Raw genomic sequence first — 26,335 nt, forward strand, 5'->3', positions numbered from 1 at the left:
TGCCCTGGAGCACTGCTGCCTGGGGCAGGTGGCCGGGTGGGGAGCTGGGTCCTGAGGTACAAGGTGTGGCAGCCTACATTTGTGACCAGGTCAGGAGGGAGCTGTGGGTGGGTCTGTGCTAAGAGGACCAGACCTAGACCAGGCCACAGGGAAGACCAAGAGCTGGAAGGCAGCCCTGGCCCTCAGGCAGCCTGGGGTTTAATAGAGAAGGTGGCTTGAATGAAAGTCACCAAAGGGTAACTTTTTTTTTTTTTTGAGACAGAGTCTTGCTCTGTCACCCAGGCTGGAGTGCAATGGCGCACTGCAACCTCCGCCTCCCAGGTTCAAGCGATTCTCCCACCTCAGCCTCCCAAGTAGCTGGGATTACAAGCGCCCACCACCACGCCTGGCTAATTTTTTTGTATTTTTAGTAGAGGCGGGGTTTCACCGTGTTGGCCAGGCTGGTTGCGAACTTGTGACCTCAAGTAATCTGCCTACCTTGGCCTCCTAAACTGCGAGGATGATAGGTGTGAGCCACTGAACCCAGCAATAACTTAAAACAAAATTTTGATTGGGATTTAATTGAGAAATAACCAATAAATATGAATGATGAGAGATTTCATAACTATATATTTTTTTAACATTTACTGGTTTATTATAAAGAATATTGCAAAGAATACTGATGAACAGATGTGTAGGGCGAGATATGGAGAGAGGGACGCACAAGCTTCAGGAATCTCCGTGTGTTCAGCCAAGGGAAGCTCTCGGAACCCAGTCCTCGGGGGTTTTTAGTGGAAGCTTCATGACATCAGCATTCCTTCCCCCAGGGCATAGGGCAGGAGTCTCTCTGGGGCTGTGGGAGTTATGAGCCAGGAACTATCGACAAAAACATATCCATATAAAACACCACAGGCCCCCACTCCTGGTTTTTGAACACAGAGAACACAGCTCCCTTATAGCAAAAGAATACACAACTCAAAAGATACTGCCACATTACTAGAGTCCCATTCAGTCATTAATAATTCATCCCGTCCGTCATACTATATGGCTCCCAAGCTGAGGCCACTCAGGTGTGCAGGCTTCCTTTCAATCTTGTCAGGTTCCAAAAGCTGGAGCTGCTTGGCAAATAAACCTCTAAGGCATATGGAATCATTGAGCTAAGAGACAATGCCATCTCTCTTTTCTTTTTTCTTTTTTTTTTTTTTTTTTCTGAGACGGAGTTTTGCTCTTGTTGCTCAGGATGGAATGCAGTGGCGCGGTCTCAGCTCACGGCAACTTCTTTTTTTTTTTTTTTTGAGACGGAGTCTCGCTCTGTCACCCAAGCTGGAGTGCACTGGCCAGATCTCAGCTCACTGTAAGCTCCGCCTCCCGGGTTCACGCCATTCTCCTGCCTCAGCCTCCCGAGTAGCTGGGACTACAGGCGCCCGCCACCTCGCCCGGCTAGTTTTTTGTATTTTTTAGTAGAGATGGGGTTTCACCGTGTTAGCCAGGATGGTCTCGATCTCCTGACCTTGTGATCCGCCCGCCTCGGCCTCCCAAAGTGCTGGGATTACAGGCTTGAGCCACCGCGCCCGGCCAACTCACGGCAACTTCTGCCTCCTGGGTTCAAGTGATTCTCCTGCCTCAGTCTCCCGAGTAGCTGGGATTACAGGCACCTGCCACCATGCCTGGCTAATTTCTATATTTTTAGTAGAGACGGGGTTTCACCATGTTGACCAGGCTGATCTCAAACTCCTGACCTCAGGTCTCCCAAAGTGCTGGGATTACAGGTGTGAGCCACTGCACCCAGCCAGTCATCTCTTGCTCTGAGAACTCCTTTGAGTTGTTGGTGTAATACTGGATTTCTCTCCATTTAATCCATTTATTCATCTTTACCCTCAGCTAGTATTCCTCCTTTTCTCTATTTCTCATTTATTTTTACCCAATGCACCTTTGCATTGGGTAATCCTTTGCAAGAGACATCAGGTTCAGCCACTGCCCATCTGGATCGCTGGTAGCAATGCTAGTCTAGCGAGTGCCTCCCCTCAGTCCATTCCCATTCATAGAGAATATGGTTACACGAGTTCCAAACTCACGAGCCATTTTTATTACGAGGCAATATAGCTGTATTTATTTTTAACCCCCATTTTGCCAGATGGGATGAAGGCACAATCCACCCCCATCAGGCCCTTAGGGAATTCTCACAACATTTTAAAACATGGTAACTGTTTCTTGCTTAGAAATTATCCCTGCTTGGCTGGGCGCAGTGGCTCAAGCCTGTAATCCCAGCACTTTGGGAGGCCGAGACGGGTGGATCACTAGATCAGGAGATCGAGACCATCCTGGCTAACACTGTGAAACCCCGTCTCTACTAAAAAATACAAAAAACTAGCCGGGTGAGGTGGCGGGCACCTGTAGTCCCAGCTACTCGGGAGGCTGAGGCAGGAGAATGGCATAAATCCAGGAGGCGGAGCTTGCAGTGAGCCGAGATCCGGCCACCGCACTCCAGCCTGGGCGACAGAGCCAGACTCCGTCTCAAAAAAAAACAAAAAAGAAATTATCCCTGCCGAGGCATGGTGGCTCACACCTGTAATCCCAGCACTTTGTGAGGCCAAGGACGGTGGGTCACCTGAGGTCAGGAGTTTGAGACCATCCTGGCCAACATGGTGAAACCCCATCTCTACTAAAAAATACAAAAATTAGCTGGATGTGGTGGCACGAGCCTGTATTCCCAGCTACTCAGGAGGCTGAGGCAGAAGAATCGCTTAAACCTGGGAGGCAGAGGTTGCAGTGAGCCGAGATGGTGCCACTGCACTCCAGCCTGGGTGACAGAGCGAGACTCAAAAAAAAAAAAAAGAAATTATCCCTGCTTCCAACACTTGTAATTGGACCCTAGGACCACTGGACCAACAGGTAGGGGAGAAAAAAAGTTTGTTACTGGAAAGGGGTTCTGATCCAGACCCCAAGAGAGGATTCTTGGGCCTCATGCATGAAAGAATTCAAGGCGAGTCCATAAAGTGAAAACAAGTTTACTAAGAAAGTAAAGGAATAAAAGAGTGGCTACTCCATAGGCAGAGCAGCCCCAAGGACTACTGGTTGGCTATTTTTATGGTTATTTCTTGGTTATATGCTAAACAAGGGGTGGATTATTCATGAGATTTTGGGAAAGGGGTGGACAATTTCCAGAACTGAGGGTTTCTCCCTTTTTTAGACCAGGTAGCATAACTTACTGATGTTGCCATGGCATTTGTAAATTATCATAGTGCTGGTGGGAGTGTCTTTTAGCATGGTAATGAATTATAATTAGCATATAATGAGCAGTGAGGATGACCCGAGGTTACTTTCATTGGCATCTTGGTTTTGGTGGGTTTTGACTGGTTTCTTTACCTCATGCTGTTTTATCAGCCAGGTCTTTATGACCTGTGCCTTGTGCCAACCTCCCATCTTACCCTGTGACCTAGAATGCCTAACCTCCTAGGAATGCAGCCCTGTAGGTCTCAGCCTTATTTTAACCAGCTGTTATTCAAGATGGAGTTGCTTTGGTTCAAATGCCTCTGACAATTTGGGCAGGAAAGAAAAAAGTAGTCATTTTACAAGTATATTCCTCCCTTGGCACAACTGCATAGTCATACCAGCATCCTCCCCACTTTTCTTTCCACATCAACCAAAAAAACAGAAAATCTAGTGAGGACACCCCTTTGGTCCCACTCCTGCTAAAGGTGAGCGCACACTCTTGAGGGTGGGTAAGCCAGCGCCTTCATGCATCCGTCCCCTCCGTTTTAGGCAACCAGTGTTTCGATTGCCTGTTGTGCTTTCTACCAGCAATGGGGTTCTCTGCCATTGTTGGACATTAAGAGCTCAAGAGTTTGTTTCTTGGTCTGAAGAAATGATGGCCGGCCTCCAAACCCATCTGACATCTTCTGCTCTGTCTTTTTATGGCGCTCTGAGCAAAGCTCACTCCAGAGTTAGTGTCTCTTCCTGTCCAGACCCATTTGTAGCCCTCCAGGGCTCCCAGCATCAGTCTCAGCTGTCTGCTGTGTTTCAGGACCTTCCCAGAGGGACTGTGTCTCATGGTCATTGGCAGTCTCTGTCTCCTTCCTGGCATTATCTGCCTGACGGAGTGCAAGAGGAACATGTCTAGATTCAGCCCATCTCCACACTCTGCAGCTCCCCACTAGTTACTCATTTTATGGAACCAGGTGGCCACCTCATGGGAGCACACGGGGATCTCTGCTTGTCAATTCTAGTCAGCTTCTGAACCTGGGAGTTCTTCTGAGGGGCATTGACTTGTTCAGCTTTAATACACCCCTCAGATCTCCACAGGGCCGTGCTCCATGGGGCATCCCTTCAACAGGCCAGGTTTCCCTGGCCCTCTTGCCTGAGTGCATGGCCAGGCCATTGGTCACTGCCTGTGAGTCAGTAAAATCCCAAACACAGGAGCTTCCACCACTGTTCAATTCTTCCATCACTGTTAGAAAAACGGCACGCAAGGCAGGGCACGGTGGCTCACGCCTGCAATCCCAGCACTTTGGGAGGCCAAGGTGGGCGGATCACCTGAGGTCAGGAGTTCGAGACCAGCCTGACCAATGTGATGAAACCCCGTCTGTACTAAAAAGACAAAAATTAGCCAGGCGTGGTGGCATGTGCCTGTAATCCCAGCTACTCGGGAGGCTGAGACAGGAGAATCGCTTGAACCCAGCTACTTGGGAGGCAGAGATTGCAGTGAGCCGAGATTGTACCAACGCACTCCAGCCTGGGCAACAAGAGTGAAAACTCTGTCTCAAAAAAAAAAAAAAGAAGAAGAAGAAAAACAGCATGCAAATGCAATTTAGCCCACTGAGACTGATCAGTTTCTACCTTCTTTGCTCCAAGTAGCAGCCCTCCAGACAGAATATTGTCCATTCACTTTGAAACTGGAAAGCCAGCATTTCCTTGTTGGACCCTTGATAGCTGTTCACAGCACACTGTCCAAGTGTTGATAGAACCCAGCAGCACCTCACACAGTTCCAGAATCAGTCCTGGGGTAAAGAGGCTCCTGGCTTGTGAATATCTCTTGCTTGCATTCCCCAGGTAGCAAGATGCTGTGTAAACCATTTCCATTTTATTGTATTTATTTTTTGGGGATTTTTTTTTTTTTTTTTTTTTTTGAGACAAGGTCTTGCTCTGTGGCTCAGCCTAGAGTGCAGTGGCACCATCTCCGGTCACTGTAACCTCTGCTTCCTGAGTTTAAGCGATTCTCTTGCCTCAGCCTCCTGAGTAACTGGGACTGCAGGTGGCTGCCACCACACCTGGCTAATTTGTTGTTGTTGTTATTTTTGGAAACGGAATCTTGCTCTGTTGCCTAGGCTGGTGTGCAGTGGCTTGATCTCAGCTCACTGCAAGCTCCGCCTCCCGGGTTCATACCATTCTCCTGTCTCAGGCTCCCGAGTAGCTGGGACTACAGGTGCCCGCCACCACGCCCGGCTAATTTTTTGTATTTTCAGTAGAGATGGGGTTTCACCGTGTTAGCCAGGATGGTCTCAATCTCCTGACCTCATGATCTGCCCACCTCAGCCTCCCAAAGTGCTGGGATTACAGACATGAGCCACTGTGCCTGGCCTAGTTTTTGTATTTTTAGTAGAGACGGGATGTCACCATGTTGGCCAGGCTGATCTTGAAGCCCTGACCTCAGGTGATCGCTTGCCTTGGCCTCCCAAAGTGCTGGTATTACAGGTGTGAGTCATTGCGCGTGGCCAACCATTTCCATTTTATTATGGAATTCTTCTGGCCTCTGTAGGCCCCATTAGAGCATTTCTCTGATATCACTCAAGACATCTGGGTATTTCAGGTTTCAAGATAATTTTATGTCCTTCTGTCATAGGGGTAGCTTCAGTTAATGTCCCATAGCAAGGTAGTAAATGCCTCTCAAGGGGACATTCCCTAGTCCAAAGTCCAGTAGTTGTTGCAGGTAGGTGCACACGGGCTTTTGCCGTAAGCCCCAGGAAATACTCTACAGAGGGTTATCCGGTGGAGAATTTGTCCCTGCCAGCGCTCTAGCTTCTACTCTGCACTGTGTGGGCCTGGGCAATCTTGCTGGTTCCCATTTAGCACATCCAGCTCATGTAGCTTGAAGGGCGATTTACATACTTCTGTTTTACAGCAGTAGGAAGGGGAGACATTCCCTAATTAGATATAGTGTTCATTCCCACGATACAATCAGATAAAAGCAGCCACTTCACATGACGTATGTTCAAATACATAACTGTACATTTTGGCATGAACACATTACTTGATAAGGTCAAGCCTTCACTGCTCTATTTCTTTGTTTATTTTTTTTGAGACAGAGTCTCACTCTGTCACCCAGGCTGGAGTGCAGTGGTGCAATCTCGGCTCACTGCAACCTCTGTCTCCCGGGTTCAAGTAATTCTCCTGCCTCAGCCTCCTGAGTAGCTGGTACTATAGGTGTGCGCCACCACACCTGGCTAATTTTTGTATTTTTAGTAGAGATGGGGTTTCACCATGTTGGCCGGGCTGGTCTCGAACTCCTGACCTCAAGTGATCCACCCGCCTCCTGACCTCAAGTAATGCTCCTGACCTCAAGTGATCCACTAGCCTCAGCCTTCCAAAGTGCAGGGATTATAGGCGTGAGCACCCCTGCCCGGCCAGGTCTTTCTATTTCTTTGGGCCATTTAGATCTCGAGGGTGTTTAAAGGTCCTGAAACAAAATGTCAAGAGGCTTGTTCCTATTTTCTCCTATTTATCTGCTCAACCTACAAACCCGGAGAGCTTTCCAACTTGGTGGGGAAAATAAACGAGTAATATTTAATTACCTTCATGAAACAGTAACTTTAAAAAGTTGGCTTACCTTTATTGAGCCTGGGCCGGGTGCACCAAATGCAGCCTCCCATCTGATCCCAGCCCTAGGAGGTGCAGGTGCTGTCGTCATGCAGGTGAGGAAACCAAGTCCTCCCTGAGACGCCGTTTCCTTAGGGCTGTCTTCCCTTTTCCTAGCTGTCACCTATCATCCCATTCTGCACCGTCTTTGGCCCTGACAAGTGTCAGGGTTGGAAGAGATGAGAGGGCAACTGAGAATATTCATCACAATCTGCCCAGAGCCATGGGCTGAGGACAGGAGAGAGGAGAACCGTGTCCAGACACGTTTCCCTTGCTCTTCTGCAGAGATGGTAATGGCAGTTGAATTTTCACAGTCGCGTGGGTTATCCTTAAGCCCAAGGTCAGACCAGGCCCACTAGATTTGGAAAGGGCCCTGGAGGAGGGGTCACAGTGCCTGGGTTCTAGTTCCAGCCCTGCTGGTAAATAGAACATAACTCCAGGCAAATGATTATCCCCTGGGTCCCTGTAGGAGGAGGTAATATCACCTGCTCTACCAGGGCCCAAAGATTGGGCAGATCAAGTAGGAGAGTGTGTGCCATGCCATGCTGGGAAGCTGGAATGGCAGGGACTCTTGATGGCCAGACAGCTGGCTTAGCCCACTTGGGTGCAGGGGAGCAGCCCCCAGAGGGGAGCATCAAAGCCTGTGCGAAGGCTCAAGGGCGGCCTCCTGCGAGGCCAGGCCTGCCCCAGGAGCTGTTGGCTGTAGGGTTTGGTGCGTGGGGCCCTAATTCCCCACTGCTCCTTGTCCACTTTGATTTTATCCTTCGGTTCTGTTCCCCCCTCTACCCCAGAGCACTAGAGCAGTTGCAAGAAAGTGCTGTTTCTCAGTTTTCAGCCTCAGGCTCCACTCTGCTCACCCTCTGTGGCCAGCTTTTCCTATGAAAAGAGCTTTGCGAACAACCTCTGTTCTGTCTCCTCTGTCCCATCACGTCGCGAGGAGGCTGGCTGGCTACTCGCAGGATAAGCCTGCTGCTTCTTGCTTCTGGAGCCCCGCCTCATATCAGCTTCTACGTGGGGCCATTTTTCTTTTGGCCACTGTTGATGATCCAGTAGAAACCCGGTTGGAGGAGCCAGCTCTGGTTTTCTGGCGTGCGCGTGTGCGTGCGTGTGCGTGACACTCCGCCAGCTTTTGCCCCTCCTCCTCGGTGGCTGGCTGTTCTGTCGCAGGTGTCCCCTCCCTGAGCTGTTTTTGCTTGGGCTCTTCTCTCTCTCATCGCCTTCCACAGGAACCATGGCTGTGAGGTGGTGAAGGTGGTGTTTTTAATCCACCGGTTCAAGAAGATCGGGTGTTTCCTGACTGTCACCAAAGACGGCATCCTGCAGTTCTGGTCTGAGTCCTTCTTGCTGATCAGCTCCTTTAGGGTGAGTGGGGCCGGTACACATGGTACACACATGGGTCATTGGAGAGCCTCTGCCTTAGCACCCCCATGGTGAAGGTGACCTGGAGCCAGGCAGATTCATGGTCTAAGCAGCCTGGACTCGCAGTCACAGCACCTGGGTCCTGTGGGAGCCACACATTTCCCTTCTGCTAAGCGGGATTCCACCTGGATGTCCATTCCATGTGGTGTCTCACAAACCCCTCAAACCCATTAGCCCAAACAGCGTGTCCCTTTTGCTATCCCTGCCCACCAGGTTTCCTTCTCTTGCATCCCCATCTCAGTGAATGGCATCGTCACCCCCAAGACTCCTGTGCTAGGGGTCAGCCACTCCCACGCTGTCACCACGTCCTACCAGTTCAGGCCTTTTGCCTGGACCAGGTGGGAAATCATAGTGGTTGTGAGCATGGGCTCTGGAGCCCAACTCCCAGGGTTAGAGTCCTGACTGTACCACCTGCCAGCTCTGTGACCTGGACAAGGTACTATATATGCCCCGTGCCTCAGTTTCCCCATCTGTTAAATGGGGCTAGTCACAGTGCTTCTTCACAGTGCTTTTGCGAACACGCAATGACATAATACAAGTGTAGTGCTTGGGGCAGGGCAGGGCACCCAGCGAGTCCCCACTGGATATATTGTCTTTGTACTGCCAGCTCCTGGCTGAGAGTAGTAAATGAGAAGACGCTCAGGAGAACACGCTGTGTACTTGGTCACCAGGCCAGTCCAGAATCCTCCAGCAGACGAAGAAAGCATTGCTCTCCAGGGCTCTGCAGAAAGGTTGATTGAGAACACAGCCCCCAGATGAAGGGCTTTCTGAGCCTGTGTAACTGCAGAGTGATTCACAGTTGCATCAGGGCTCGTCCTTTGGGGAAGAAGAGGCCTGGGTGAAACTAAGGTCCGTGGGGGTCCCGTGGCTCTCCTGGGTGCACCAAGGGGGAGTCACAATTACCATCCTGAGGCTGTGGCTTCCATAGCCCTCCACCTTCCCTTTCTGTGTGTGGACTGGGGCAGGGTGTGTTGCAGCCAGAGCTCCTGCTTGTGGCTGCTACATGGTCACCAAAGCACCTCCAAAGGCTGAAGGGGACAGAGGAAGGCTCTCTGGGAAGGCCCAGCAGACCTGGATTCTTCCTGGAGGGGCTGCTTTGGCAGGAGTAGGCCTCTCAGGACCACACACCCACTGTCATGAAGATGGAAATACCTCAAGTTGGAGGCGGGGCCTGAGCTCCCCTCAAGAGCTGTGTGATCTTGGGCACAGGTCACTGAAACTCCCTAGGGCTTTTGGTTTCTCTGAACAGTATGGGGTGGAGGGGTGGGAGTTACTAAGCTACAGTTGTATGTGAGTTAGACCCCAGCCCTGGGCAGGAGAGAGGGGCTCAGGAGGGTTCTGGTCCATTGTCTTCACCACCAGAACCACCTAGGGAGCCTTAGTGCTCTCTGAGTTCTAATGGGGCAGGCTCCTCTCTGCCCCTGCCTTCCCTATTCCTTCTGATTATCCATCTAGAGGAATTGGTTTATGCTCTTCCCTGCTCCTTCCTCCCAGCTTTTCAGATCATACTTCTTTCTGCTTTCTTCAGTTCAGAGTCTGTGGTGTCATTCAAAGAGTAAAATACAGCACCAGGCACGGAGGCTCATGCCTGTAATCCCAGCACTTTGGGAGGCCAAGGCAGGCAGATCACTTGAGGTCAGGAGCTCGAGACCAGCCTGGCCACCATGGTGAAACCCCGTCTCTGCTAAAAATACAAAAATTAGCCAGACATAGTGGCACACACCTGTAATCCCAGCTACTCGGGAGGCTGAGACATGAGAATCTCTTGAACCTGGGAGGCAGAGGTTCCAGTGAGCAGAGATCGCGCCACTGCACTCCAGCCTGGGTGACAGAGCAAGACTCTGTCTCAAAAAAAAAAAAAAAAAAAAAAAGAGAGTAAAATACAGATTCCTTAGGTGGCCACACCTACCTCATCTCTGGTTCCTCTCCAGCTCTAAACCCAGTGGACTGGCCTCCCTCTTCCCCAGGACACAGCAGCTCATTTCTGCTGACCTGGCTCTGCTCGTGGCTTTCCCTGCCTGGAGTGCCAGCTCACATTGTCTCTGTGTACATGCTACACGAGTGCAGGAGGCACCGGTGCTGAGCTCCTACTGAGTGCTGGGCACCACCCTCAATGCTTTAATTATTCCATTCATTCCTCGCAACTTTGCAGAACAAATCCTCAGTTCATAAGCCACTTTGACCAGGTGACGCCTGCAGATGGAAAACAGGATTCAGACCTATGGAGGGGGAGACAGGGGAAGTCAGTCTTCCTTCCCTCAGTTCCTACTTCCTCTCCCTGCAGGCAAATGCTATGACCAGTTTTGGGATGCTCTTCCATGGCTATCCTCTCTACATACCCCCCTTTTCTTTTCTTTCCTTTTTTTTTTTTTGAGACTGGGTCTTGCTGTGTCACCTAGGCTGGAGTGCAGTGGTGCAATCATGGCTCACTGAAGCCTTAACCTCCTGGGGTCAAGGGATCTTCCCACCTCAGCCTCCTAAGTAGCTGGGACTACAGGCATGCACCACCATGCCCAGCTAATTTTTTCTTTTTTTCTTTCTTTCTTTCTTTCTTTTTTTTTTTGAGACGGAGTTTTGCTGTGTCACCCAGACTGGAGTGCAGTGGTGTGATCTCGGCTCACTGCAGCCTCTGCCTCCCAGGTTCAAGTGGTTCTTCTGCCTCAGCCTCCCAAGTAGCTGGGATTACAGGCGAGCACCACCACGCCCAACTAATTTTTGTATTTTTAGTAGAGACGGGGTTTCAACATTGGCCAGGCTGGTCTCAAACTCCTGACCTAGTGATCTGCCCACCTCGGCTTCCCAAAGTGCTGAGATTACAGGTGTGAGCCACTGCGCCCAGCCTTTTTTGTTAATTTTGTAGAGATGGGGTCTCCCTATGTTGCCCAGGCTGGTCTTGAACTCCTGGGCTCAAATGATCCTCCTACCTTGGCCTCTGAAAGTACTGAGATTACAGGCATGAGCCACTGTGCCCTTTTCTTTTTAAATGTGATAATGGAGGCATATTATAATGTTGCTTTTTACCTTGGTTTGTCACTTAATCATATTTCTTGGCAGCTCTTTATTAGCATGTGCACAGCTCCCTTGTTCTTAATGTCTGGGTGGTGTCCATGGTGTGGGTTGATATCAGCTGTGCTTTCCAGGTGGCTTCTGGCCTGTTGCTCTAACAGCAGCTGCAGCATCCCCTTTGAGTAGATGCAAACACACTCATAGAAATATCTTGGAAACAGATCCGTGGATCATGATCTATGCATATTCAAGACTTTGGCTTTTTTTTGGGTGGGGGGACAGGGTCTCACTCTTGCCTAGGCTTGAGTGCAGTGGTGTGTTCACAGCTCACTGCTGCCAAGACTTTGATAGAACTGTGAGACCGCTCCAGAAGGGAGTTGTAAAGAAGGTGTTCTTCAAGCCTGTTTTACAAATGTGGAAACTGAGACCCAGGGAGGCTAGGGAGTTTATCTGTTTATTCAAGGCCCCCATCACTAGTCTTAGTGGTAGTGCTGGGCTCCCTGCTAGATCTGTGGTGGCTCCAGGGCCTCGTGTGGCAGGAGAGGTTCACGGGGAGCTGTGCTGGACTGAGTATGCTTCCCAGCCCATCTCCTCTGCTCTTCCTCTGGCCAGCTTAACCAGACCCAGCAGCTCTACAACCAGCCGATGTGGGTCGTCGACATGGTATGTCTGCACAATATGAACCTCATTGCAGTTGCGTCTACCAAGCAAAAGATAGGTGAGTCCCCCTGGGGGCTCCCCAGCCCTGCTCTCAGCCACTGGGAGCCATGCATTTGTGCCTGGGAGAAGTCTGTTAGCTGAGCAACTGTGAACATGAATCAGAGCCCCATGGGAGGATTGCCAGGTGGAGAGGCCTTAGTGCCAAGTAGGCAGGGGGTGGTCTGTGAATGCTCGAATGAATACAGTGATGTTGAACAGACCGAAATTTACAAGCCAGAGGCCATAACTGGTCCTGATTCTACCTCCTGCCTCTTGCCACTCCTAGCCCAGGCCCTCTTCACTCTCACTTAAATAGCCTCTCCTGGCTAGGTGTGGTGGTTCACTCCTGTAATACCAGCACTTTGGGAGGTGGATCACCTGAGGTCAGGAGTTCAAGACCAGCCTGGCCAATGTGGTGAAACCCCGTCTCTACCAAAAGTACAAAAAATTAGCCGGGCTTGCTGGCAGGCACCTATAGTCCCAGCTACTCGGGAGGCTGAGGCAGGAGAATGGTGTGAAACCAGGAGGTGGAGCTTGCAGTGAGCTGAGATCCTGCCACTGCCCTCCAGCCTGGGTGACAGAGCGAGACTCTGTCTCAAAAACAGAAGAAAACAAAACAAAAAATACAAAAGTTACCCGGGTGTGGTGGCACACGCCTGTAATCCCAGCTACTTGGGAGGCTGAGGCAGGAGAATTGCTTGAACCTGGGAGGTGGAGGTTGCAGTAAGCCAAGATCACACCACTGCACTCCAGCGTGGGCGACAGAGAGAGACTCAGTTAAAAAAAAAAAAAAAAAAAAAGCCTCTACTGCATGCCGTGCTTCCCTCATGCCCCCAAAGGCAGGATGTGCATTTACAGTACCCTCTGCAGAAAATCTTCACCCTACCCCAGTGTTCTTAGGATGGAGGTGGGATCCTCGGTCTCTGTGCCCTGCCATCCCTCCTGCCCCTCTCTCTGCCCCGACAGCCTCTGCTTTTCTTTTGGCTCTCATCTCAGAAGTTACTTCCTCCAGGAATCCCTCCCTGACCCTCTATTCCAAGATCCTCTGTTAAAAAGACCGCATGAGATTGTACCTCTTCCTTCAAGGTCCCCCTTTCAGTGTCATCTCACATGTATTAGTGTGCTTCTGTTTAGTGCATGTCTCCTCCTTCAAACTGGAAGCTCCATGAGGTCAGGGACTGCATCTGTTCTGCTCAACTCAGTGTCTCAGTGCCTGGTACCTTCTGGATGCTCGATGACTATTGAATGGATGGATGACGAATGAAGCCTCTGACTGAGCAGACCTGTAAGGTGGTCAGGAAGAGGAAATTAATACATGAAATGACAGCTGGCAATGCGAGGCTGAATGGGAGGAGAGAGCGTGGCTGTTCTGGAATAAACAGGGACTTTGGAATAAAAAGGACCTGGGTTCAGAACCTGGTCCCACTGCTCTGTAGATGTCTGCCTTTGAGCAATTACTTTACCTCCCAGTGCCTCACTTTACCCAGAGGTAAAATGGGGCCAATGATACATGACTCGAGGGTGAATGTGGCTTAGTTAGGTGTGTGAAGCTGCGGGCATAGTGCCTGGCACATAGTGGGCAGTTAATTAACACTGACATCACTATGAGGCTAAATTGTGTGATACAGAGAAAGTGGTCAGCCATCAGCAAGGGCTAATCTATCTGTGACCCGCCTGGGCTTTCCATTGCAACACGTGTTTCCTGGGGACCCGGTGCTGTCCCAGACATTCTCACCCTTTATCCTCAGTCAGCCCTGAGAATTTGGCGTTAGAACCCCGTTTATTTTTTATTTTTTTGAGACAGTCTCACTCTGTCGCCCAGGCTGGAGTGCGGTGGCGCAATCTCGGCTCACTGCAACTTCTGCCTGCTGGGTTCAAGTGATTCTCCTGCCTCAGCCTCCTGAGTAGCTCGACTAGGGATTTATTTATTTTGGTTGAAAAAAAAATATTGAATTCTGGTTTGATGATGGGCTGGACCTGGTCTGCTGGGCCTGTGTTTGTTGGCTCATCAGGTGTCTGGGTATACAGGCGCACACCACCACACCTGGCTAATTTTTGTATTTTTAGTAGAGACAGGGTTTCACCATGTGTGCCAGGCTGGTTTCCATCTCCTGACCTCAGGTGGTTCACGCGCCTCAGCCTCCCACAGTGCTGGCATTACAGGTGTGAGCCATTGCACCCAGCCTAGAACCCCATTTTAGAGAGAATTATGTCACCACTGCTGTCCTGATGGAGCAGCTGTCACCTGCTCGGAGGCACTCAGACAAGGCCAGAAGCAGGGGTGGAAGTGCCACCAGTGTGATCCCTGGCCTTTGTGGCCCCAGCCCCATCCAGCCAGCACTCCTCTTGTGACCCACAGCCCTCTGGGGTGGCCCGCCATATAGAGAGGCAGAGGAGGGCGACAGGCTGCCATTCAGATGCAGGAGACAGCACGATGGCAAGGCTATTGCTCATCAGAGGCTGAAAATGAGGCTTGATCTGTTGGAAGGAGTCAAGATTTTTTTTTTTTTTTTAAATTGAGACAGGGTCTTGCTCTGTCACACAGGCTGTAGTGCAGTGGTACAATCACTGCTCACTGCAGTTTCAAACTCCTGGGCTCAAGCAATCCTCTTGCCTTAGCCTCCCTGAGTGCTGGGATCACGGGTGTGAGCCACCATACCCGGCCTGGGATTTTATTCCAGCTGCAGTTGGAAGCCTTTAGGGGCTTTCAGTGGGGTTCCCGGTGGGTGGGTTTACTCTGTAAACAGCTGTCTGTGGTTACCATGGGGGAAAAAGGGCTGAAGGGGCGAGAGATTCCTTGGGAAAGCAATGAGGCTGCTCGCCGTGACTGAAGACCTCCCAGGTACGGCTGTGGGCTTCATGTGGCCTTCTGTCTTTCCCCCAGATTTCTTTGATATTAGTGACCGCAAATGTGTCCCAGCCTTCACCTTTATTGATCTGGACAGCTGTGCCCTGGTCATGGACTACTGGTGAGTCTCCACTGGGTGTTCCCCACATGAACCAGGAGGCCCAGGCCTCCTGCAGTAGCCACATCACTGACTAGGGTTGGGGCCCCCAGAAAGCCTCCTTGGAAAGATCTGGAAAGATCTCCCCTCTGGCTCCAAGGACCCTGTGTCTTCCTCCCTCCAGGCTGCTTCTCTCTCAGGGTCACCTCTCATGGTCACTCAGAGCTTGGAGTCATTGTCACTTCCCCACTCAAGACAGCCATCAAATCCCAGCAGAGGCTTGTCTAGCTGTGGCTGAGGAGTCCGGGGACATCACAGTCTATTGGGAGGGGTGACTTAACAAAGGGCAGCTGGAGGACTAGGGATTCATTTATTTTGGTTAAAAAAAAAAAAATTGAATTCTGGTTCAGTGATGGGCTGGACCTGGTCTGCTGGGCCTGTGTTTGTTGGCTCCTCAGGTGTCTAGGCGAAGCCGGAAAGTCTTGTTGGAACTGCCGTTGCTTCCAAGGAGAAGGGAGGCTATTGGGGGGCAAGGGAGGGAGTGGAGGCTCCACAGCCTCTTTTTTTTTGACTCAGAGTCTCACTCTGTCTCCTAGGCTGGAGTGCAGTGGCACCATCTCAGCTCACTACAGCCTCTACCTCCTGAGTAGCTGGGATTACAGGTGCCTGCCACCGTGTTTGGCTAATTTTTGTATTTTTAGTAGAGATGAGGTTTTACCTTGTTGGCCAGGCTGGTCTCAAACTTCTGACCTCAGGTGATTAAGCCACCTTGGCCTCCCAGAGTGCTGGGATTATAGGCATGAGCCACTGTGCCCGGCCCACACAGCCTCTTCTCTCCATCTTTCTGCAGGTCTGACTATCACAGAGGTGTATTCTGCTATGGGGACGCCAAAGGCAATGTCATCGTCTTCACCTCCGAAAATGTGACCAGTGGGCTGTTCAACCCCCGTATTCTCCCCAGGGCCTCCAAGTGGGGTAGCTAAGATGCTGGGGAAGGGGGTGGAGGCCTGGGCATGGCCTAGACGTGGGTGCTGAGCCCATCCTGGTCCCCGAGCCCCCCACTCCCTGCCTCTGCTCTGGAGCCTCTGGGAAGGCATCTGCTTCTGAGCGCAGGGTGCATGCAGCTCAGCGCAAAGGGAGAGGTGATGGGGGACAGCAGAAGACCACGAGGGCTGGGGAGAGGTCGGCCTCTCTGAGGATGGGAGGCTGTGCGGGTGTGGTCTGGGGGTGCAGGACGCTTCTCACCCCAGCACGATGCCAGTGGTGGGACCCTGGGGAAGTCCCTCATCCACTCTGATCCTGGTTGAGAGTGCTGACGCTAACTTCCTTGGATGGTGGTGAGGAGGCATGTGCTCTCCTTGGCTCTAGTGCTGCCTTTGGTGGGCAGGGGCTGTCCTGGATGTGGGCTCTGTGGAGCCTGGGCACTGCCTGGCTGGCGTGGGTGAGTGGGCACAGCTGCGTCTAGAGCACCCCTTGCTGAGCGCTTTGCGTGCATCACCTCCCATATCTGCCCCTACTGTCAGGAGGGAGGAGCCGCTGCTGCAGCCCATAATAAGAGGCAGAAAGGGTGAGGTCACCTGCACATGCCCCTGCCCGGTGAGCGGGGGCTAAGATCTGAAGTCCGGCCGCCTGCCTTGGAGTCTGTGCTTTTAGCCTTTTGCTGGGCTGCATCCCACACTGATTAAACGCAGGAGGAAGTCATTGGAGCTGTTCTGCCCAGGTTGCTAGATCCCCAGAAGACACAGCTTGGGGCTGCCTAGGAAACTCATCTGAACTGGAGCCCCTCTAGAATCCAGCCTTGCATGCACAGTGCTGGCTCTCCAGGTTGCCTCACATCTACCAGGAGGCCCAGGCCACCAGGGGCCCCATACAGGGACACTAACCCCTCTTCCAGCCAGAGTTACTAAGCAGGACACTCCAGGGGTTCCCAGGTCTTGGTAATAGGCCCCTGGCAGGCTTGTTGGGGCAGTGTCCAGATCCTATCCTGGACACAGCAGTGGGCTGGCACCCTGCTTGCCTCATCGGCCTTGGGTGCCTGCCCTGCCCTGAGCCACCCACTCAGCTGCTTGAGCCTAGTCACTCTGCACCACCCTGGGAACTGGCATGGGAGGTTGTGGTAGTCTTTGAGCTACATGGTGAATGGGATATCGAGGGAGGCAGATGACACTGGAATGTTAGGCAGGAGTCCTTCCATGCCAACTGCTGATTGAAGGCTGGGGACAAACATGAAGATGAGGTGGGCCCAGTATGTGGACTTGGGACGAGATGGACAGACCCAGGTATGCACCCCAGCTCTGTGTGACCTGGAGCCAATTGCTTAACCTCTCTGTGCCTCAGTTCCCTTATTCAAATAGGGATTGCCCTACTTCATTGATAGCTTTGGTATAAGAAACCTGGAACGTTAGGCACCTAGTAAATGCACAGTGACTATGACTTCTTCCCTGCCCTCCCTCACAGCCCTAGTAGGAGAGACAAGCAGGTAAACTGATGATTAAACCACAGCGCATCATAAAGCTGACTCCTGCCTGTGCTCATGCATGACCAGCCCCACTCTGGCAGTCTTGGGCAACTTTCCACCCCTCCCTGGGACTTTGCAAGCTTCCTCCTGCCCTTGCAAGATGGGGCTGGTGACTTTGCAGCAGTACAATGCTTGGCATGAGCCCCCAGATCCATCCTTGCTGCCTCTTCCCTCCTCCATCCCTGGGAGGGAACCTGAGCCTAGACTGCCCCAGCATTTGTGACCTGCCTTCTTAAACTGCTCTGACGAAGGACCCATGTTTGTCCCTGACAGTGCTGGTTCCACTCGTCTGTGTCAGATTGGCTTTGCTTTCCCTGAGGATCCATCAACTGCTGGCCTTGAATGATTTCAGCAGCCAGGAGATGCTAAGCCCCATGAGGGCTGCACCTGGCATGTCTGAATTCCTCCAGACAGGCTTGTTTTATTTAAGTCTGTGTGTGTGTGTGTGTGTGTGTGTTTTTTTTAAATTTTGAGACAAGGTCATACTCTGTTGCTGGAGTGTAGTGATATGATCATAGCTCACTACAGCTTTCATCCCTTGGACTCAGGTGATCCTCCCACTTCAGCCTCCCAAGTAGCTGGGACCACAAGCACACCACCACCACTTCTGGCTAATTTTTAATTTTTTTGATTTTTTTTTTGTGGAGATGGGTTCTCACTGTGTTGTCCAGGCTGGTTTTTTTTTTTTTTTTTTTTTTTTTTGGAGAGTCTTGCTCTGTCGCCCAGGCTGGAGTGCAATGATGCGATCTCGGCTCACTGCCACCTTTGCCTTTCAGGTTCAAGTGATTCTCCCACCTCAGCCTTCTGAGTAGCTGGGATTACAGGTGCATGCCACCATGCCCAGCTAATTTTTGTATTTTTGTAGAGACAGGGTTTCACTATGCTGGTCAGGCTGGTCTCTTAACTCCTGGCCTCAAGTGACCTTCCCACCTTGGCCTCCTAAAGGGCTGGGATTACAGGTGTGAGCCACTGCGCTTGGCCCAGACATGCTTATTTTATGATGCATACCTGGAACGTCTACTTTTTGGAACCTGTGCTTTCTGGACAAGGAGTGCATGTAGTTTGAGGCATGATGGCAAACTCCCAAGTGATTACTTGTCAGAATAAAAAGAGCCTAGAGTCTCAATTCCTTTTCCACTCCAGCAAAGATGGAGCTCCCTAATAAAGAATCAGCTTGTTTAGACTGCAGCACCTAGGAAGCGTGAGGTGCCCTGAAGTCTGGTTCTAGTTCTGCCATGCACTGGCAGGGGCACTCTAGGAGGCAGCATTGATCTGCCTGAGTCTTTTTCCTGGGGTGGGGGCACTCCGCTGAGCTCACTAGGACACAGTGAGGCGCCGGTGAGGGTTTGGGTGGAAAAGTCTTTTGAGAAGCACAGGAGTTGCAAGCCTACTTAAGACGTTTTTGAGGCTTTGCTTGCCGAGCAAAGGGGGAAAGCTGCTGATGTGGACCTTGATTTTTTCCCCTATCAGATCGCTGGATCAAAGTTTCCATGCAGAAACTCTTAAATGAGAAGTCTGCTTTGTATAGAAGCTACCGGCTGAAGGTGAGTTGTTTCTTTCCTTGGCCTGTTACAATGGTAATTATCTGTACACACGCACCACTCAAAATAAATACAAAGTAGATTTACTCCCTGGGTTCAGTCTTAGGCCTTGGGGTTTGGTCTCTGGAAACAGATTGTGGCAGCTGTTGGATCCCACCAGCTGCATCTGCAGACCACATCTCAGTGTGGCCATGCCCCTCTCACCACCGCCATCGCTAAGCCCTGGTCCTGGCCAACACTGCCTCGCTCCTGCATGGCTGCAGGGGCCTCTAGCTGGGTTCCCCACCTCCTTTCTTCATGCAGCACTGTCTCCATTTAGGGCCAGAGGAATGATGAGTTAAAAATACAGTTGAGTCACCCCGGTAGCTCCTCATCACATTTGGAACAAAATCTCAAGTCCTTACCACGGCCGTCAGGACATGAGGTGATCTGGCCCCTGCTTGCAAGCTCTGGGCTTGTTTTCAACCTTCTTTCTCCCCATTTGCTCTCATGCAGAGGCACAGGCTCCTCTGCTGTTCCCTGAATGTGCTCAGCCCCTTCCCGCCTCTGTGCCTTGGCATGTGCTGCGCCTTCAGGCTGCAGGGCTCTCCCCGAAGGTAGCTGTATTCCCTCTATCTACTTCCTGTGGTCCCAACCAGCCATCCTAGAACAGCCCTGTGCCCACTTCTGCTTTCATCCCTTCACCGCAGTGTTTCCCAGCTCCCAGCTTTGTGTGATCCGACCATTGATTCCTCATGCTGTCACCTTCACGAGATCGACGGCTCCTCGAGGGCAGGGACTTTGTGCTCTCGGTTGTCTCCAGTGCCTAAAATAGTACCCCGCACTTGGTGTGTTCCCAATATGTTTGCTGCACAAATGAATGAATGAATGATGCACTCCGGGTGGTCTGGGTGGTCCAACAGGCCTGCACTGTTTTTTTTTTTTTGAGTCAGGGCCTTACTCTGTTGCCCTGGCTGGCATGCCGTGGTGCGATCATGGCTGACTGCAGCCTTGACCTCCCGGGCTGATCCTCCCACCTCAGCCCCCGAGTAGCTGGGAATACAAGCACCACACCCAGCTAATTTTTTAATTCTTTTTTTGAGACGGGGCCTCACTATGTTGCCCAGGCTGGTCTACCTACCTTGGCCTCCCAAAGTGCTGGGTTTACAGGCGTGAGCCGCTGCATCCAGTCTTCTGTCTTCTGTGGGAAGGTCATCTTGGGCTTGGTTTTCCCTCCAGGTCTCACTCAGTGTCTTAGATTCGGTGCCTTCATTGCGACAGACGCTTGGTGACAGTGTGTGTAAAACCCAGCTCAGGGTCTTGCATGTAGAAAGCACTGAAGAAATATTTGATGAGCCAATCTCTCCAACCTGCCTTTTCCAATCTTGTCCCGGAGAGGAAAATCTCTAGATTGGGGGGCCAAGCACTGGTCCAAGTCACAGAGCTGGGGCCAGAGAATTCAGAGCCCCAGCCAGCCCCTTCGACTGCACGTCATCTTTTGTGGCTCAAGTTGCAGCGAAATGAACATTCTCATGCCCTCTGTGCTTCCATGAGCACTCCACTCTATGACAAACATGGAGGGTGGCAGTGGGCCAGGAGCACAGCCCATCTGTAGAGGGGGCTCCCTGTGGATAACTCGACTGTGGCCTGGACAGACTCGAATTCATCCTTTCTCCCTTTAAGGGAGATGATTAGTATGGGCCTGACCCTCCCCATCCTCTAACTGACAGGATTTCAAATGAAAGTACGCTTGTGTGCTGTTAAGCATTTTCAGTGACAAGTGATGGCCAGTGCTGGTCCTAGGAACTGGGCCAGGACTGCGGGGCCACATCACTTTGTGATCACGAGGAGAAGGGCATTAGATTCCATGATATCTGGGCGCCTCCAGTCCCAACACCTGGTCATGTTCTGGGGCCTGGGTCTGGAAAGTTGTCCTTGGGTGGAGTCCCACCATTGCTGCTGTTTTCCCAGGCTCTCCATCCCAACTGGTGTCAGCAGGTCAAGTTCATCCCCCAGATGAACCTGGTGGTCTCCTGTTCAGCCATCGAGAAGTCCTCTCTGGTGCTGACAGTATTGCCGGCCAAAGCCTCTGAAAAACCCAAGTAAGAAGTGCTTCTCTCCTGGCTAAGGCAGTGGGGTTGGAAGGAAGGGGGTGGTGAGTGGACTGTGGGGGCTGACAGTGGCAGATGGTGGTTGGTGTATGGACTCTGGAGTTTAGTTTTTCCAGCACCGCCACCAGCAGCACAGTGAGAACACAGTAGCCTCTTTTATCTCCCGATCTATATGCAAAACTCAACACAGAAGCCGGCACAGAGTGAGTGGCAGTCAGTGAAATGTTTTCTGAATGAAGGGATGACTGTGAGTTACTTCCTCCTCTGTGACCCTCAGTTCCCTCATCTGTGAAAGGGTATGAAAGCTTGTACCTCACTTCTTCAAGGGTTGTGTGAGGGAATCCTCTGTGGTATGTGTTCAGTAACTGGCAGCGTTGGTTCTTTGCAGATGGTTCCAATCTGTTTCCTTCAGTCTAGTTCCTCTACCCCAGAGTGCGGTTTTTTCTTTTCTTTTGAAAAACCAGTTAATCACCGGGCGTGGTGGCTCACGCCTGTAATCCCAGCACTTTGGGAGGCTGAGGCGGGCAGATCACAAGGTCAGGAGATCAAGACCATCCTGGCTAACATGGTGAAACCCCATCTCTACTAAAAAAAAAAAAAAAAAAAAAAAATTAGCTGGGTGTGGTGGCGGGCACCTGTAGTCCCAGCTACTCGGGAGGCTGAGGCAGGAGAATGGCATGAACCCAGGAGGCGGAGCTTGCAGTGAGCTGAGATTACGCCACTGCACTCCAGCTTGGGCAACAGAGCAAGACTCCATCTCAAAAAAAAAAAAAGAAAAGAAAAACCAGTTAATCACACAAGAATGTATTAAATGCATTGTCCATGTAAAAAATGAAAATATTATAAAGAAGTTTGGAGTCCTGAGGGGCCCCCTCTTTATTCAATCCCCATTCCTTGGCATAGTTATCAAAAGCCACCACTTCTGTTTTTTTTTTTTTTTTTTGTGATGGAGTTTCGCTCTTGTTGCCCAGGCTGGAGTGCAATGGTGCGATCTCGGCTTGCCACAACCTCCGCCTCCCGGGTTCAAGCAATTCTCCTGCCTCAGCCTCCCAAGTAGCTGGGATTACAGGCATGCACCACCATGCCCGGCTAATTTTGCATTTTTAGTAGAGACAGGGTTTCTCTATGTTGGTCAGGCTGGTCTCGAACTCCTGACCTCAGGTGATAGGCCCGCCTCGGCCTCCCAAAGTGCTGGGATTACAGGCGTGAGGCACCGCGCCTGGCCTACTTCTGTTCTTTTATTGTGTGGCTTCTACTGTGCAGTTTATGGTAGATCAACTGGCAGGTATGTTCTCTGGCGGAGTCTTGCTGCTGGGTTGCTCTTGACCCTATAATTTTCCTCCGGCCCCTAGTCTTTTCCTTGAGCCTTTGGGGCTGTGACATTTTGCTTCTGCACAGGCTGAAGAATGAGCCCCAGGAGAGTCTTTTTTGGGGAACAGCAGGAGATTTGAGGCCTGTATTGGGGAAAGACTGGGTGAGGCCAGGGTTGGGTTGGGGCAGAGACCGAGGGCCATTTAGACCCCTGTCTGTCCCTTTCTGTCCTGGTTGTTTTTCAGGGGAAATTTCAATCCTGAGATGATAAAGCTAATTTAGTCCAACTCCTCATTTTACAGATGGGAAACCCGAAGCTTAGGGAGGGGAATTGACTGTCTTAGAGCAGACACTTGAGCTGGAGTTTTATCTTGGGCCTCATTGTATGTCCAGTGCTTTTTTTTCTTTTGTTTTTGAGACGGAGTCTTGCTCTGTCACCAGGCTGGAGTGCAGTGGCACAATCTCGGCTCACTGTAACCTCCGCCTCCTGGGTTCAAGCGATTCTCCTGCCTCAGCCTCCCTAGTAGCTGGGACTACAGGCGTGCGCCCCCATTCCCAGCTAATTTTTGTATTTTTGGTAGATACGGGGTTTCACCATGTTGGCCAGGATGGTCTCAATCTCTTGACTTTGTGATCTGCCTACCTCGGCTTCCCAAAGTGCTGGGATTACAGGCATGAGCCACCGCGCCTGGCCTTTTTAACCAAACAGTGCACTGTGTGCATTTCTAGACAAGTCCTGGACCTCCCTGCAGGCCAGAAAAGGGGGCCTCTGGGAATGTCTGATGTGAAGGGGAGGTTTCAGTCTTGGGTTCAGTGCTTTGAATGGGGCCTTGTGGTGGGAGTTTGCTTGGAGTTGTTTGCTGAGGCTATCTGTCTGCACTGGTGGTGATATCACTTAGTGTATATCAGGGGTGTCCAATCTTTTGGCTTCCCTGGGTCACATTGGAAGAAGAATTGTCTTGAGTCACACATAAAATACACTAGCACTAACAATAGCTGATGAGCTGAATAAAAATCACAAAAAATCTTATAATGTTATAAGAAAGTTTATGAATTTGTGTTGGGCCACATTCAGAGCTGTCCTGGGTTGCATGAGGCCCGTGGGCCGTGAGCTGGACAAGCTTGGTGTATATGTGTTTCATTCAGATCTTGTTTTATTGAGTCCCGATGGCAGGAGGATATCAGGGGATCACCTCACCAGGGCCAGGAGGGCTTCCATGGGCTGGGCCTGCTGCCTTCCTGACCTCACCGCCTCCACCTGCCCACTCAGCTCCACTGGCCTCCTTCACACTCAGGCATGCTCCTGCCCCAGGGACTTTGCACAGTTCCGCTGTCTGTGGTATGCTCTTGTAATTGATTGACAGATTGAGACAGAGTCTTGCTGCGACACCCAGGCTGGAGTGCGGTGGTGTGATCTCAGCTCACTGAAATCTCCACCTCCCGGGTTCAAGAGATTCTCCTGCCTCAGCCTCCTGAGTAGCTGGGATTACAAGCACGTGCCATCATGCCCGGCTAATATTTGTATATTTAGTAGAGACAGGGTTTCACCATTTGGGATGGTCTTGATCTCTTGATCTCGTGATTCACCCACCTTGGCCTCCCAAAGTGCTGGGATTACAGGCGCGAGCCACTGCGCCCAGCCTTGTTTTTTAAATTAATTAATTTTAAATTAATATTTTCATTATAAAAAGTTTCAAATACACACAAAAATAGATAAAATAGTATTCTTTCATATCACTTAGTAGTTAGTCTACATTAATATTTCCCTGAGTACCTCAGAGTATCTTCTTACAATATTCAGAAGTAGATATAAGCGCGGTTCTGGGATGGTTTTGGGCAGAGAACTAGTGTGGTCTGACTTATGTGTTGCAGGTAGAGTGTCCGTGGGCAGAGGCGGCAGTGGGGACGCCATTGAAGAGGCCACTGCAATAGTTGAGGCTGTATAGGATGGTGGTCTGGAGCTGGGCTGTGTTATAGGATGAAGGGATTGGGGATGTATTTTTGGGGTAGGGTAGAGAATATATTTACACACACAAACACAGAGACACATGCTCCCTTCCTTCAGCCTGGGTGACAGAGCTCTTAAGACCCTGTCTTCAGAAAAGACAAAAGACTCCATTCAGGCCAGACATGGTGGCTCACACCTGTAATCCTAGCACTTAGGGAGGCCAAGGCAGGAGGATGCCTTGAGGCTAGGAGTTCAAGACTGGCCTGAGCAACACAGCAAGATCCCATCTATACAAAAAATTAAAAAATTCGCTGGGAGTGGTGGCACACCCATGCATTCTTGGCTGCATGCAGTGCAATGTACAGGCCAGCAGGTGGCACCATTGACCACTTGCTGGTCTCCCGTTTTGGCAATGCCATCTTAGGGCATAGCCTCTGCGGGTGGGGCCTGGCATTGGCACCCCAACCTCTGCCTCTGGAGTCAGCCTCAGCCTCCAAGGCCTCTAGCCCCCCGACACAGCATGCCCTCCACTGAACTGACCCCTCACCCGGCTCCTCCACTACTCCCAGGGGGCCTAAGCCAGGTGCCTGGGCGTCAACCTGGACAACATCGTGGTTCAGTTCCCACGATGAGGGTCTGGTTCCCCTGCAGCCAGCCTCACCCGAGTTCTCAGATGGTTCGAGCCAGGAGCAAATCTGATGGAGCAGGTGTGGTGGCAGGAGCTGGTGCTGAGTGTGTGGACTGACCCCTGACGTCTCCCCCACTGTCCCCTCTTCCTTCACTTCTGCCACCATCACCTAGTTGAAGCCACCGTCATATCCCACCTGAACTGCTTGCTGTGGCCCTCTTAGCAGCCTCGCCATATCCCCTCAGGGCACGTTCCCTGACCCGCAGCCATCGACAGATCTGATCCAGCCAGGGCCCTGTATGGAGCCTTCAGCGGCTCCTGGCCAGGGCTGTGGATCAGGCCCTGCCGCCTCTCCCATGTCCTCTCATGCCCTCTCCTCCTGGCCCACCTGGTGCCCACCACACCGGCCTTGCACAGGCTGCTCCCTCCAACTGAAGCCTCACCCCTCCCCTGGGCTCCCCGGGGCTGACTCCTCACCCTTCAGGTCTCCGCAGCCCTGGACCCTACTCAGAGAGGCCGGCAGAAGTGAGCCTCCTTCTGTTGTCCTTCATCAAAGCCATGTGCTTACGTCCCTTGCAGGACTTGCCATGATTTGTAAGTGTCCGTCTCCCTTTGGTGTGTCCACTTACTCCTGCTGTTTCCCTCTAGAAGGAAAACCCCCTATGGCAGAAGCCTCATGTCTGTGCCCCTGGTAATCCTGGCAGGAGTAGGAGCCAGGAAACCTTTGTTGATGGATATGTGAATCGGCCTGAAATAATTTCTACTAACATTTTGGTGACCATTCTTCCAGAATATTTTTCGGCAGCACATATACTTGTAGAGGGAGGAATATCTGGTTTGGCAATAAATGAAATGTGTGTACTGCCATCTGTTCTCTTTGAAGCTTTAATTTTTAGAGGAATCCTTGTGGCTCTGGAGAGATGATTTAAAGGGGAGCAAGGCTGGAGATGAAGGAACTGGCTGGGAGGCTGATACGGCAAAGTCAGGGGCCTGGGCTAGCAGCGGTCATGGGAGCGGAGGGAAGTGGGTAAGGAGGACTTGGGGCCAGGCTGGATAATGGGAGCCACGATGTTGTCCAGGTTGACGCCCAGGCACCTGGCTTAGGCCCCCTGGGAGTGGTGGAGGAGCCGGGTGAGGGGTCAGTTCAGTGGAGGGCATGCTGTGTCGGGGGGCTGGGGGCCCTATTACAGATGCCTTTGAAGGGAGTTTTTGGTTTTTTTGTTTTTCCTGAGGCAGGGTCTTGTTTTGTCACCCAGGCTGGAGCTCACTGTAACCTCAAACTCCCAGGCTCAAGCGATCCTCCTGCCTCACCTTCATAAGTAGCTGGGACTGCAGGTGTACCATCACACCCAGCTAATTTTTAATTTTTTTGTACAGATGGGATCTGGTTGTGTTGCCC

At 51.4% G+C, this 26,335-nt stretch overlaps 1 protein-coding gene across 5 annotated transcripts in view; it reads left to right on the plus strand.

The window, feature by feature from the left end:
• EFCAB8 (EF-hand calcium binding domain 8) overlaps positions 1-26,335 on the plus strand; it is a 61,098-nt gene that overhangs the window by 18,144 nt on the left and 16,619 nt on the right. For 4 of the 5 annotated variants that reach the window (XR_004052816.1, XM_030915549.1, XM_030915551.1 and 1 more), the window contains exons 5-11: positions 8,058-8,193; positions 11,869-11,974; positions 14,840-14,924; positions 15,751-15,875; positions 18,889-18,962; positions 19,279-19,383; positions 20,910-21,040. Coding sequence is in view for 4 of the 5 variants with exons in the window: in XM_030915549.1 (XP_030771409.1) it covers positions 8,058-8,193; positions 11,869-11,974; positions 14,840-14,924; positions 15,751-15,875; positions 18,889-18,962; positions 19,279-19,383; positions 20,910-21,040 (762 nt within the window). In the remaining variant the exon portion in view is untranslated. The remainder of the gene's footprint in view (positions 1-8,057; positions 8,194-11,868; positions 11,975-14,839; positions 14,925-15,750; positions 15,876-18,888; positions 18,963-19,278; positions 19,384-20,909; positions 21,041-26,335) is intronic. The other variant, XM_030915550.1, reaches the window with a different exon arrangement.

The sequence above is a fragment of the Rhinopithecus roxellana genome, chromosome 13 (genome assembly GCF_007565055.1).
Source record: "Rhinopithecus roxellana isolate Shanxi Qingling chromosome 13, ASM756505v1, whole genome shotgun sequence".
Classification (NCBI taxonomy): domain Eukaryota; kingdom Metazoa; phylum Chordata; class Mammalia; order Primates; family Cercopithecidae; genus Rhinopithecus; species Rhinopithecus roxellana.